The 14,735-nt window shown below is 40.2% G+C and overlaps 1 protein-coding gene across 2 annotated transcripts in view; it reads right to left on the reverse strand.

Annotated features, from left to right (window-relative positions):
• Positions 1 to 1,880: 1,880 nt before the first annotated feature.
• Positions 1,881 to 14,735, reverse strand: part of LOC101465176 (cytoplasmic protein NCK2) — a 40,879-nt gene continuing 28,024 nt past the window's right edge. For both annotated transcript variants that reach the window (XM_004551291.5, XM_004551290.3), the window contains exons 3-4: positions 6,463 to 7,238; positions 1,881 to 3,228 (exon numbers count right to left, since the gene is read on the reverse strand). In XM_004551291.5, the coding sequence (XP_004551348.1) occupies positions 3,034 to 3,228; positions 6,463 to 7,238 (971 nt within the window). In that variant the 3' untranslated portion in view covers positions 1,881 to 3,033. The remainder of the gene's footprint in view (positions 3,229 to 6,462; positions 7,239 to 14,735) is intronic.

The raw sequence follows: 14,735 nt of genomic DNA on the forward strand, positions 1-14,735 counted from the left end.
TTCAGTCATTATTATTAATAATAATAATAATAAAATAACTTTTACAGCTCTGTCTCATCTTTCCACTTGGACACTGCTTTGTAAATAACAGCTGGCCCAAAAGACGGTGTACTCGATCTCCATTAAAAATGTGAGACTAGAGAGCCAATCCATTTAAACCCCAGTGCAGTTTAAGGTACGTTGACATGCTGTAGTCATCACTCTCACATAAAGATATGAAATCCCAACTGGCAGCTTGGTCCTGTCAAAGCTGAGGCAGATGGCGGTTTAATTGTGACTGACTCAGACACAAACACCCTGCGAGGGTGACCTCAATCATCAGAATGATTCTGGTTACACCAGCTGACGTTTGTAGGGGTTAGCTATTTGCCAGACAGGATTCAAGAGGCCTGGGGGGGGGACTTTAAATGGCTGAATGGGCTTGTATACAGTGGTAAACCCCGTTAGATTCCCTTAAAGAAATGTGTGAAATAAAAAAGGAAACGCTCATTTTTTTTTTTTTTTAAAGAATTAGAATAATCCTGAAGTGATTTTCATTTTTCAGACCGGTGCAGTCAGGTTTATTAAAAGCAGACGTGTTAAAAAGAACACAGAGGAGCATAAAGTACAATCCTGAAGTGGTTTTAAGACCCAAGGATGATAGAAAAAACATCTTTAAAATCTTCATCTTCTCCACATCTTGCTTAAAGCTGCTTTCATATAATTTAAACACCAAAACAATTCCAGGACAATACTGAGACAAAAGTTGATCTCAGCCAAGCTATGAAGCACGGTGGGGAAATTATTTGCAAATGCTCTGAAACCTCAGGGCCTTGATTGATAATTAATCAGACAGCAATGAAATCAGCAGAGAAGGAATTTAACAGGAGTCTCATATCACCGTTAATTTGATCGCATTAGTAAATGAGAAAGCCTCTCTCTCTCAGAGCAGAACGGCTACACCATGCTGGCATTAACCTTTCAAAGTAATCACACATAATTTAGTATTCTTCAAAAAATTTTATTGAACAAAAGTATCTCAATTCTCATCACGTTGTCGGTGATACAGTACCATAGTTGGATCTTAATGATTCATATATGCACCTCTTCTTATTTTGAATATATACATACAGTGGAGACAAGAATTAAATAACAATGCTCAATAACATTCAGATATATCATATAAAAGCTGAGGACCCCATGATCAACACTTCCATTGGTAAACAAATGCACATAGCAAACAAAAATAAGAGGAAAATGCGTGGCGGGACTAAGGTTATAACTTTCAGCTAAGATGAGAATGTATTTGGTTTCTTGACAGTGAAAGATGAATTTTTTTTTATATGTGTATATAAAGAGACAGAAACCTAAGCCCTGCTCCACTCCGTTACGGTTCCTACACCTGTTAGACATGCACAACACACATCAAGGGTACAACGGCATCTCTATATTTACCCAGAAACAATTATCTTTGATTTCACTTCTACCTGAAGTGTCACAAACTGTTTAGCTGGCCATGCTAAAGGCAGACAATCCGGATTTCAGGGTGGATTATTACTATTCATTTTACTTTTATAAAGACAACTTTGTTCAATTTTTCTTTTTTGCTAGATTCAAAGAGACCAGGCTTCAGACCTGTCATATGTTCAGTAAAACTGGACTACTCTCCAAGTCATTTTGTGATTCATTTGTTAATAAAAGAAAGATTTTGTGATTTGTAAAGGCAGTATATCATTTCCTAAATACTCTGAAACAGGGTCTCAGGTAATAACTTTACCATTTTTCCTTTTTAAAGACTTTTTTGGTATAATATCCCTTCCAAAGTTCTCATCGGTCAGATGTGAGAAGGTATTTTATTTCCATGGGCAGGCGCTGGAGCAGATCAAGTGGAATTACTCAGGTTAGCAGAAAAAAGCTTTTTATTATTCTTCAGTCAGTATCGTGAAATACTGGAGAACAGTAACATGTCCAGCGTGACACTATAAAGCATGAGCACAGAGTTATGAACGACTGACGTACTATGGCGAGTGCAGTGCAGCCCTGGAGCCAGTAGTAATGGGTACAAGGTGGCACATTTGGTTACACAAATAAAACATTTAAACTCTACAGGAAATCAGAAGTCTCCACTATTGCATTAGTGCTCCCACCTAGACTGCTTTTAGGAAGTGCTGTATCCAGATTTTAAGTACTACAAACTAACGATGGGGTCTGTGAAGATGGAAACAAGGAGGGATTTAAGTTAAACAAAAAAAAAGGAGAAATTTAAATGAGGAGAAAATGAGGAATGGTGAAAACTCTGAGACAAAGGGCAAAAGGCAAGAGAGTGATTCTGGTCACTTTGTGAAGTCACTGAATGAAGAAGCAACAGTTTAAACCTCCAGAGAGGAAATTAATTTAACTATTTTTTTAAAAAGAGACAAAAAAAAAGCATCAACTCTGTAACAAGCATTTCTTAAAAAGAAAAAAAAAAAGTGAAGAAAAAACAATGGCCAGCGATTCGACAGGACAACACCAGAGTTAGGTCCCACAGAGGTCTGAGTTCTCTCTGAACTCTTAAATGTCTGTTCTCCTGTGTGGATTAAGAGCAATGGTGTAACTTACAATGTGCGTGCTAGTAAATGGACATTATGTATGACATCAGAAGGAGAGCTCAACACCCAACCAGGCTTCAGGCGTTCTGTTAGCAGCAGATTTGGTCACTGCAGTTTGCACATCTTAGATTGAGAGGCTGTTTTGTTTTTTCCTTTTTTCTCGTATTTAATTCTTTTGGCATGGTGTTGTAAATGAAGGATGCAGATATTTGCTGACACAGTGCTGGCTGTCTTCAGGTTAATGGCTCGGTTGGAGAGCTAGAGAAAGTTTCGCCTGCTCACTGCTAGGACAGATAAGACGCGGAGGTGCGAGAGAGGATCTAGACGTGGTACAGACGCCACAGCAAGAGGGTCCAGAGCTAAGGCTTGAGTTAAGACAGTCGGGGAGTGGCATTAGTGTTTGGTGTATGAGAGTGCATGTGTGTGTGTATGAGCATCCAGTGTAGGTGTGAGGGTGTGTAAATCACAGCAGTGCTTTGACCAGGTACAGCTTCTCCCCATGTTCGCTGGTGAAGATGGGAGCTTTCTTGTAATGCTCCACAAGTTCATCCATGGAGTTAAACCTGCGCTGGCCAATACAGTACACTCCGTCTGACAGCTGCACTTTAAAGTGCTTATTCTTACCCACCGCCTTCAGAGACACGGAGAAGTCACTGGGCTGAAAAACAAAAAGGCAGACAGTTGTTACGGTTAGAAATGTGAGAGAATGACTGGGGGAAAAATGTGGAAATAAATTCAAAAGCAGACTGTGTTACAACCAGCAGGTGGCAGCATACGCCTAAACTTAAAGAGCTTGAACTACATTCATCCAACTGCAACATGTGAAATTCTGGTGTTCCGTGAGGAAAATAAATAAATAAAATGAATAATCCCATATACCATCCAACCCCACGTAGAAAGGTGTTTTAATGCATGTCATTGCTCTTCTTAGACGTTCAGTCCGTGCAGAGTTTTACTCTTAACGCTTCAATTTCCACTGCTGTAAGTGGGACGTTTTTTCTGAGGTTACCTAAAATCCGAATTTAAAGTGTGACCGCATGCAAGCTGTATTTATGACATCAAAAACGTACTGAAGAAATCTGAAACCCTGCGCCAAGACACAACCTAATCTTTTTTAGATGCACTTAAAATAAAAAAAAGAAGAAATTCACTTCATAACAGCTGACATCAGATGGCTGCAGTGCAATGACAGAGGTGATCTACAGCAACAAATAATATACAATTCAATTTAACGGTCACCGTGAATTGTCCTTTTCATTAAAAAGAAAAACTTTTTTTAATCTAATAAACTCTGTCCTGCATGGAATCTCCTTTATTCCTCATAACACAAAGATGCATTTCAAAGCGGTTGGTTTGTAACCATTTTCAGCCAGTAATGAAGCCACAAAGGCTTTTGCTCCAAACCAGATTTATGCCTTCCTTAATCAGCAGCTTTTCAGCCGTGCTTGCATAACTGAAGATATTTCAAGACAAGCTTGTTAACAATATTATGTGGTGTAGGTACTTTATTAGGTTATACAATGTCACTGGACCACAAAAAATGGTGGTTACGGAGAGAGCACTGTGCAGGCTATGCCAGCATACACTCACTGGCAAATTCATGTTCAGGTGCTCGTCAATAAAAATTATCTAATCAGCCAATCATATGGCAGCAATTTAATGCATTCAGGCATGTAGACGTGGTCAAGATGACTTCCTGAAGTTCAAATTGAAAACCAGAATGGGAAAGGAAGGTGACTAAACATTAGGGGTGGGGGAAAAAATCGATACTGTGTAGTATCGTGATATTTTGTTTGCTAATAACGTATCGATACAGGGACAGCAGAAATCGATATTTTGTTACAAAAAAGGTTTTTGTGCTCTGACTTCAGAGCATGTTGATCCTTTTTCTGAGCAAGAATCCTGACATTCCTTCACTGTCCAAATGTGTTTAACTTTTTTTTTGGCAGCAATAAACATGACAGTTTACTTATTTTAATTTAAGACATGTTTTATTTTAATTAAGTTTAAAACTTTTTTATTTAATGTAAAATTATATTTTGTTTTATTTTACTTTCAAATTCTTCAGTTGCTGAAGGGGCTGCATAGTTTTCATAAATTGCATAGTTCAGAATAGCTATAATTGTACCAGATGGTTGCATTCAGTTAAGTTGGACTAGACTGTAATACAAACTGTTCAGTTTGTCAACAATAATACTGACTGAAAAGAGAAAGACTGAGTGTGAGACTTTGATATTAGATAAAATGAATATTGATAAAGTTTACCTTTATGTACAGAATCTGAATATCACAAAATATTTTAAAAAATTGCAATAATATCGTATCGTGCGTTAAGTATTGTGATAATATCGTATCGTGGGATGTATGGTGATTCCCACCTCTAGTAAACATGTGACTGAACTGGCACTGTCATTGGCACCAGACAGGCTGGTCTGAGTATTTCAGAAACTGATGTTCTACTGGGATTTACTACATAGCCACCTCTGATGTTTACAGAGAATGGACTGAAAAGGAGAAAATATCTGCTAAGTGGCAGTTCTCTGTGTGAAAACGTCTTGTTGATTTCAGAGGTTAGAGGAGAAGTGCCAGACTGCTTGGAGCTGACAGGAAGAGAACATTAACTTAAATAACTACTTGTTATTAGGTGCGCAGAAGAGCATCTCTGTATCCACAGCACGTTGAACCTTGAAAGAGATGTGGTCTTCAGCTGCTGTAGTACATCTGGTTCCACTTCTGTCAACTAAGAACAGGAAACTGAGGCTGCCACTCACATGGGCTCACCAGAATTGGACAACAGAACACTGGAAACACTGGAATTGTTGCCTGGTCTTATAAGTCCCTATTTCTGCTTCAACAATCAGATGGTAGAGTTTAACTCAGAATCCATTCTGCCTTGTATCAATGATTCAGGCTGGTGGTGTAACTGTGTGGGATATTTTCTTGGCACACTTTGTACTCCTTAGTACCAACTAAGGATCATTTATCAACAGCTGAGCATTGTTGCTGACCATGTCCATCCCTTGAACAGCCCAGTGTACCATCTTCAGATGTGGTTACATGATAATGCACCATGTCTCAAATCATCACAACATGACAGTGGGCTCTCTGTAATCAAATGCCGTCCACAGTCATCAGATCTCAATCCAATAGATCAACTTTTGTATGTGGACGAAGAGTTTCGCATCATATGCAGCTAGCAAATCTGCAGCAGCTGTGTGATGCCATCACTTCAACGTGGACCAAAATCTCTGAAGAATATTTCAACACCTTGTTGAATCTGTGCCAAGAAGATTTAAGATAGTTCTGAAGACAAAAGGGGGTCTAACGTGGTGTAACTAATGAAATGGCACATACTGGAGTGTAATTATTACGAGCTTCAGCAGCAACGCATCACTGAAAAAACTTGAGGATTTGACCAGAAGCCTTTTGTTGTTATTAGTGTAAGCAACAGCAAAGGGTATATTCTGTACAGATTTAACACAGTTCTACAAATTAAGCTTCTAAGTAGTTAAAAAGATGGATGAAGAAAAAAAGAACACAACAATCCTTGCTAGAAGTAATTTTCACTGAGAGTGTAATTACTGTAGCAGTTTCTGGTTAAATATTTCTCCGACCAGCTGCTTCTGCTCTAAGCATGTGAATGTGAAAAATCATGTGATTGCTTATCAGGTTGCGTCTAATGTTTGTGTTAAATAGGACTGATTACTAAAAAGGTCAAGATTTCATATACATCATGTCTTTAAGCTTTTAAAATACTTAAACGCAGGTCCTGACATGGAGAAACATGCGGACTATATTTCCAAACTGCTCTTTTTTTTCTACCAGGATTCATCCTCAGTTTCTCCCAGTATCCAAAATACTACTCTATCATGACTTCACCCAAGTGACTCACCGATGACTCGCTGTCTCGTATGAGGAAGTCACCCTCTTCGCCTTTCTCGTTGAGTATGCACTCAGCCTGGTGTCTGGTGATGTTGCCGTAGTACCAGTCCCTGCCAGCGAACCTCCCTGAGCGTGCCGGTGCCAGGAGGCGGTTCTGTGGGGAGCTCGACGTAGAGGAGGGCGGGCCAGGCCGCTCGTCCAGCATCGCCACATAGTTTTTAGGTACCAGGCCCACCATGCCACGTGAGTTTTTACACCTCCACCACTCTGGGTCGTTCTCGGGCTTCTCCACCACTTCCATGACTTCTCCCTTCTCAAAGTTTAGCTCCTCCTCTGTCACAGAGCTGAAGGGGTAGAGAGTCTGAACCAGGTGAAGAACTCCCCCACGGCCACCTGTGCGCCCGTTTGCCAACAAAGTTCCTTGAGAAGCTTCGAGGTATCCCCGCGAGGAATCGCCCTCCCCTCTATCATCTGACCCTCCGAGCTCCTCTTGGACGTAATTGGAGGGAAACCAGCCTACCCGCCCCACCTGATTGCCCCGCCACCAGCCGTCACTGCACTTCTCCATCACGATCACTCTGGAGCCTTTCACCAGGGTCAGCTCATCATCCCTCTCTGCTGTGTAGGCAAACTTAACTGTAGCAGGGATATTGAGGTCATAGATTCTCTCTGCTGCTCCTACCCCAACTCCTCCACCCCCACTGCCATTGGAGGGGTACTCTGTGTCTGAGCTTGGTGTTGGGGAAGCATCTCGGGCACTCGTCTTCCTCTTAGTTTTTCCTAAACCTGTGCACATAAACAGAAGAGTAACGTTACACAGATGGTAGCAAACACACAATTTTTCCCCCACATTTCTACCAGATTAGTCATATCATAATTTGGTCTCCGCAATACCCCACTTTTCTTACCAGGTCAACACCAATTGTGTCTGTCTGGTGCTAGTTAACAAATCTCATATGTCCCCATAGCTTGTCTTATACATGTCAGTTCAAATAACTGGATAGATCGCTCGTTCTACTCTGCATGTACTTTCCTGGTCAGACTTGTTCCAAATTGTTGACTATGCCACTTTCCAGTAAAGAGTCAACATGGCAGACTTCTCTCACTTGCGTCATACTTTCACTTCATTTGTACAAACGGTCCTCTTACATACACCTAGTTGGTTTAGTGTGTTTAACCATGTCTGCCCAGCTTAATAACCTAGTTAATCTGCAAAGGTGCAGAATCCATTCTGCATCCAAACTTGCATTTAGAGATAAAGATGTGATCATTTTTAGGATGAAAAGGCTTTTGTGAAGCATTGAATAGTTTAGTTTTAAAATTTTGCCGTTACAAATTCTAATAAAGAGCACAAAGGGCACCCAATGATAAGTGGGAAATGTTATAAACAGCTGAAAAGTAGGAACTTTTTCAAATAGTCATGGACATTACTTTACTACCAACATCTAATGTTCCAGGTTGTTGGAGAAAGTCTATGCCCCACAGCTCTCTGATATATTTCTACACTACCCTTATTAAGAGAGCCTTCAGCAGCTGCACGTGTGCTTCTACATGAAGCTGCACTCATCGCAGAGCAGGAGGATGCAGGAGGATGCAGGGGACTAACAAACTGGGTCTGCCAGTACTCTCTATGGCGAGTGGCAGAGAGGAGCAGTACATTCAGCTGATCAAACAATAGATAAAGATGCATAGCAGTGCATGGAGGGGAGAAAAAAAGAAGAAAAAAAATTGCTACATTCAAGCTTTCAGTCATTGTGATCTTTTTATATGAATAGTGCTGTGAAAGCTTGAAAGTCCGTTTATTCCATTCTCTGTAGAGATGATTCCATACTCAGGTCCAGGCTCTGAGGAGGCTTGGTACATTTTTACTCCACCAACAGCATGTTTGGGATCACTGTCATGCTGAAAAATGAAGTTGTTGCCAATCAGAAACATTATAGATGATATTGCACGGGGATCAAAATCTGATGGTACTTTTCTATTTTGACAAGATCCCGAAAACCACTGGCTGAAATGCAGCCTCAAACCATGACAGAGTCATGCCTGTAAAAACTCTGTTGTACATCTCTCCTGAACTCCTCTGTATACACGGATGATCATTTACACCAAAAATTTCAGATTCTTTCCAGTTCTTGTGAAATTTTGCAGTAGCAGTTTCAATTTATCTCAGTCTTTTATAGTTCCCAGCTGTCATTTCTTTTGTCCTGCACTTGTCCAGTTAAAAAAATAAATAAGTACACTCTGGAGATATGCCTAGTTTTGTGCTAAAGCTCTTTCAATTCAATTTTATTCGTACAGTGTCAAATCACAGAACAGTTGCCTCAAGGCACTTTGTAAAACTGCCGTCTTTGGCATTTTTCATATATTCAACTAAAGAAATGGGAATACATTATGTGTTTTTGTGACAGGGTGCTATTAACAGACCGCCTAAGGTAAAAATTAGTTCTTTGCTATACTATTATGACACAATAATGGTTGATCCCTTGAGGCAGGTGCCTTTTTCTGCTTCAGTGACTCATAGGTGAATGTTAAGTTGCTTAACCAAAACAGCAGCAAACTGCAAAACAGCAACAAAAAAAACATTCCTGTGAAAATGGTCAGGTACTAGGATTGGACTGAAAACGAACTAAAAAGCAGCCACTGTCCAAAAAACATTGAAAGACCTTCAGAAAGCCTGGAGAAGCATTCCTCAAGACTACATTTAAAGTAGAATAAAATCTGGTTGCTTGGAAGCCACATAAAGAAATGAGGGGAGCTCAGGATTTTTGCACAGTAATGTAAACACTGCTGGAATGACGGCAGCCGTTGTCGTTAACATGTGGGTATGGTGATTTTTTCAAAGAGTGGCTACAAAAATGTATTTTTACAGAGCAGAGCAGCACCTTGGAAACAGCTGTTTTGACTGCTGCTTAACATGGGCCGTACTTCTGTTATTTAAAACTCCTTCAGCTATATGATAATACAAACATGGGTAAATGAGAACGCCTTTCCTGGGATTTCTCCTGTCGTAAAATAAAGTGTATATGAAATTAGATAGTAGCAGATGAGCCAACAGATGCAACTAACTGACAAAAAGGCTGATAATAAATTGCACCGAATCACAAAATTTGCAAAAATCTGTATTAAATCAGTCGTCAAGTCTTTCACTGAATTACAGTTTAGTAGTTCTGACGTTCATACATATGGGGCCCATATTGTACCAACACTAAACATATAGAGATATTTCTGTTGTTGTGGGGAAATGGCATCAAAAATGAACCAAAACTGCTGGAAGGATGAAGCTTCTTGATCATCTCACATTTTGTGGGTCTTCAGACTCACTGGAGGGATGTTCATAAGCAATCAAAAACTGAATTTTGCATAATATGTTCCCTTAATCTTGTAAGAAATAACTAAACACTAATCAGTTCTTGTATATGAGCAGTAATGAAAGTTGCAATAACCTGAAGTAGATAACTGGAAGTAAGCAATAGTCAGAATGGCCTCGGCTGCTAGGGGAAAGGAGGCAGTTACAGTCACAAGAAAACTAATTGAGGCTGCAAGTTGTACTCATGGGCTGTTTGAAGCATTACAAGTGCAAAAAATACTTTAGATACAGGATATGCTATGAGAAACCTCAGAGGTAAAGGGCAGAGTGATACTCGCGATATTAGAATTAAGAAAGAGCTACTCCTCCACTCACACCGAGCACCCCCGCTACTCATAAGGATTGAAATGAAAGCTCATTATCTGCTTGGTATTCTGACGACATCATCTACAGGCCGTGCACACATCTATTTAAATCAAAAGGCTGAAAATAGTTGGTGCTGACAGGGAATGAAAACTGGAGCAGCCACCATGGGCTTGATAATGACAGGCATATCTAGGATCAAAGTCAACTCCTGTCTTACCTGTCTCTGACTTTTTCATTCATGTACTTTCAAAGAGAAGTATTTAAAAACGCGCGTGCATTTCAGTGAGACCTCAAGTTAAAGTCTCTGAGCTGAACATAACCAAGGAGATCTCCTCTTTTCTCAAATTCATGTTAAAATAATAATGATATGCCACACGGCTGACAACATTTATACCATTTACTTGACAGTTGAGGCTTGTGTCATATGCTCATGTGTGCCACTAATGAGTGAAGTGAGCATCTTGACAGCTAATCACCCATTTGTGCCACAGAGCAAGCTGAAATGTCACTGCTGAATAGAACATTTACATTGTTTTGAAAATTGCAGGGTTCACACAGAGTACCATGAAACTTGTTGGCAGAGAGAGGGAGGAGAGAAGAAGTGGAGTGAAGAGAGACAAGGGGTCCCTTGGCAGCTGTTCCACACACACACACATACACAAAACATGCAGGAGACCAGGCACATCAGAGGCCACAGCTGACAAAAATGCAAAGAAGAGGGATGAGATAGGAATAACAAACAGATCATGTTTATGGATAGCATATATCTGATAGCTGTGTGTGTGTGTATGAGTGTATGGGGGAATATTCTGTATCCAGTGACTGCAATCCAACTACTAGACTCTTGGGCCCATTTCAGGTGAACCTTTACGGATAATTAAACACACAGACATACACACACCACCGAAGTAAAGACACCTGACTGCATGGGGGTGGGTGTGTGTGTGTGTGTGTGTGTGTGTGTGTGTGTGTGTGTGGGGGGGGGGGGGGGGGGGGGGGGTTACTTGTCAAAGAGGCTAAATCATCCTTTGGCAAGTTAACACTGATACGCGCTATAAAGTGGGAAATGAATTCTACAGTGTTTCTCCCTCGTTCAAGTACATATATGGACCGAAGCCAAAAACGGCTCAGCTGTTCAGTCTGTACCTCACTAGTGTAGCGCCCAGTCAAAGATGCCAGGGTTAATTTCTTTCCTAGCGGAAATGTTGCTTTTATGTTAAAAGCTGTGGTGGCAATCGACTAGAGTCTCATTCAAACATGCACTGCACCACCGTATTTCTATAGGCATCAAATGGTCTTTAACCTGACAGATCTCTAGTATAATCCCCGAGTAATCACTAACTGTGCCCATTTAAGAACACCAGCAACAATTGTCTAATTCAGAGCAAACGAGTGGGCATCATGTGTCCTCCCTCCTGTATGTTCTAACCAGGCAGCTTCTCCAACTAAACCAGAGTACTTCCAGTACCAAGAACCTGCCCGACTATACCCTGCTGAGCACCATGTGTGAGAAAGCCCAGTTGTGAACAATGTCTAACGACACTGTATAGATTTTTCTCTGTGTGTTTTGTAATAACAGCTCAGTGAACTAAAAAGTTGATTCTGGCAATGCTTGTTGCCACACACCAAGAACTCTTGAGCACATGCGTGAAAAACCGATCACGGTCAGGGGTCTCTATTAAGTCATTAGGAACATTAATGTACAAGTGACCTATAACTGAATGATAGAAAGCAATGGTACCTATCCTAGATAGGTACACATACCTCTCAGGTGCACATTTTTCCCCCCTAGTCATTTCCACTTCAAGGCACTGGCCTACTGGTTTGAGCAGCAGCAGGCTTTATTCTCTCCTCCCACACATTCACTCCCAAAGTTCACCTACCTCTTCATCTTCTGAAAGAAGACTCGATTTTCAAGCCCAGAGGACTTCAACTCAGAGGGAAGTGAGTTGATGAAAGCCTCAGTGTCTGCATGTTGCAGCATATTGCTTCACTCTATAACTTAGAGTTGAGGACAGTTGAGGGGAAAGTTACTGTAATAAATAAGTCCACAAAATCCAACATTGCCCAGCAGCAAGTCTGTGCAACAATCAAAAAGCAATACCTGGTCCTGGAGGAAAGTATTGGCACTGACTCTTCGAGTGGTATGATATAGGAGTAGTTGAAGTGAATCACATGTGAGCAATGCGTGTGTGTGTGTGTGTGTTTTTTTTTATAGCAGCGTTGCTCTGTTGATATGAGTACCATGGGAAGCAGCTATGGACACCAGTATACCACTAGTGAGCCATGAGCCAAAACATATTCAGTATAGTTGCTGGTAATCTGACTCTGTTGTAGGGATGTGCAATATGACAAAAATCTCATATCCCGATATAAGACATTTATTGTCCTGACAACGATATAAATCACAAAAATGTAACATTTTCTGTGAATTCTGTGAATCTCGGGCAACTCGACTTGCGTGAAGTGTTTCCAGCTGGGTGTCCTTTACCTGGAGTCCATGAATGAAACTATACATTTTTAGACATAAGTTGTAACGGCCACCATTTTCTTTCAACGTTTGAGTCTAAGGTTTATTGTTTAGCACCTGACGGCTCTTTTTTGCTTCTCATCCGTAAACTCTCTGCATACTCTTTCACGTGATTCGGTTTATTTTGAAAAGTCTCAAAAGGATCTTGAGCTTTATTGTGAAAGGTTTACGTGGGAAAACAAACAAGCGGACAGCGGAGCCACGTGATGGTTTTACCATCATTGTTGCTAACGACAACACGTAAAAACAGGCTCTTGTCCATCCGTAGTGTGGTTATATTAAATATAAGAGAAAGAGAGAACTTTAAGAAATTAATATAGCCACTACAGTGACAATCAAAACGATGAAAAAACATTGCTTAGTTTATTTCACAACACCACAAAACAAACGGTAGCGTAATAGGAAACGATAGACATTTTTATATCGTCATTCGATATATATCATTATATCGAACAGCCCTACTCTGTTGTGTTAAAAAAGATGGGTGAACAGAAGTTGCTAGAACCCAAGACCTAGAGGACTAATAAAGTGTGCTTGAAATGGCTGCACATTCTTTTGAAGCTTGTATAGTTTAAGCAGGACACAGGTCTATTTAACGTAGCACTGACAATGACCATGTTTATTAAAAAGTGAAGTGAAATGGGCCATGGGTATGCCGCTTTTTAACCTGAGACAGGAAGAAGTAGGGCTGCTCAATTAATCGAATTTTAATCACGATTACGATCTGGGCTTTCAACGATCATTAAAAATGACTGAGCCGATTATTAGCCCCTCCCTAATTTATCCGCGACACCTTAAAGGCCGGTCCGTGAAAATATTGTCGGGCATAAACCGTCCGTGGCGCAAAAAAGGTTGGAGACCGCTGATTAAGAGGACCCGAGGGAAGCCCGGAAAGCTAAGCAGAAGTTATTTGGAGAGTGACTGCCGTTGGTTGAAAAGAGAGTTTAAAAAAAAAAAAAACTTCAGTGGTGTTGCACACCATTTTATATTATTTTTTCAAGTCATTGTTAACCCTTTAAAGCCGGTCAGAGCAGCACGCTCCGTTTTGCGTAACTATTTTTAAATCCCTGTAGAACCTGAACCGTGTAAGCTAGCGCAATAATTTGTTTTGCATATGAAACCGGAGGAGTTGTACTTACATCTGATGCCATCAGCTTGTCCTCGGTCACGGTTTCCTTCCACATATAGCTTTGCAAAAATTGCATAAAAAGCACTTGCAGGAACAAAAACATAATATTCCAGAAACACGCTTTGCCGATCCATCAGCTGTTCGTAACACTTCCCACAGTGAAATGATGCACATGCTGTTTTCTTTGCAAATTTGCATCATAGGATTGTTTTTTGTTTTTCCTGCAGTATATAAAAATTGCTGTATCTCCAAAATAAAACTATGAAGACACTCAAAATAAATTTCCTGTGGTGGGAAACTATTTTTTGCAACTTTATTGTATTTAAAGTTTTGAGGGATAAGCCTCTTAAATTTCTCCAAGTAGAAATATATGTAAACAAAACAAAAGCGATTTTCAATTTTTTTTGTAGTTTATTGCACTTTTTTGCAATTTATGTAATTACTATGGACTTAATGCATACATATTATTAAAATATGGGCTATAACAGTTGTATTGATGTATAGCAACTTGAAATGCTCCCACAAATGGCTCCACAGCATGTAAAAAAAATAATATAAGCTCTGGTGGACTCGGTTCTATAGTAGGTCTTAAAGGGTTAAATAAATATCGTCAAATAATCGTGATCTCAATTTCAGTGAAAATAATCGTGATTATCATTTTTGCCATAATCGAGCAGCCCTAGGAAGAAGTGTTTTGCACAGCTCCATATTCACCCACGCACCATCACTCACTGATCGCAGCAGTACAAACAAACAAACAGACAACAACAATAACAACAACAAAAAAAACAAAAAAAAACAGGTGGACGGAAATCAAATTTTTCAATATGTTGCACATTGAGTACTGGCCCAGTTTCAGGATTAAGTAGGACTTTAGCTGAATTCTTTCAGTCATTACTGTTTTTATTTCCTGGGAGAGCAAAGTGGGGCACAAGGCAGCACGCAGCCATT

Source organism: Maylandia zebra, linkage group LG16 (assembly GCF_041146795.1).
Source record: "Maylandia zebra isolate NMK-2024a linkage group LG16, Mzebra_GT3a, whole genome shotgun sequence".
NCBI lineage: Eukaryota > Metazoa > Chordata > Actinopteri > Cichliformes > Cichlidae > Maylandia > Maylandia zebra.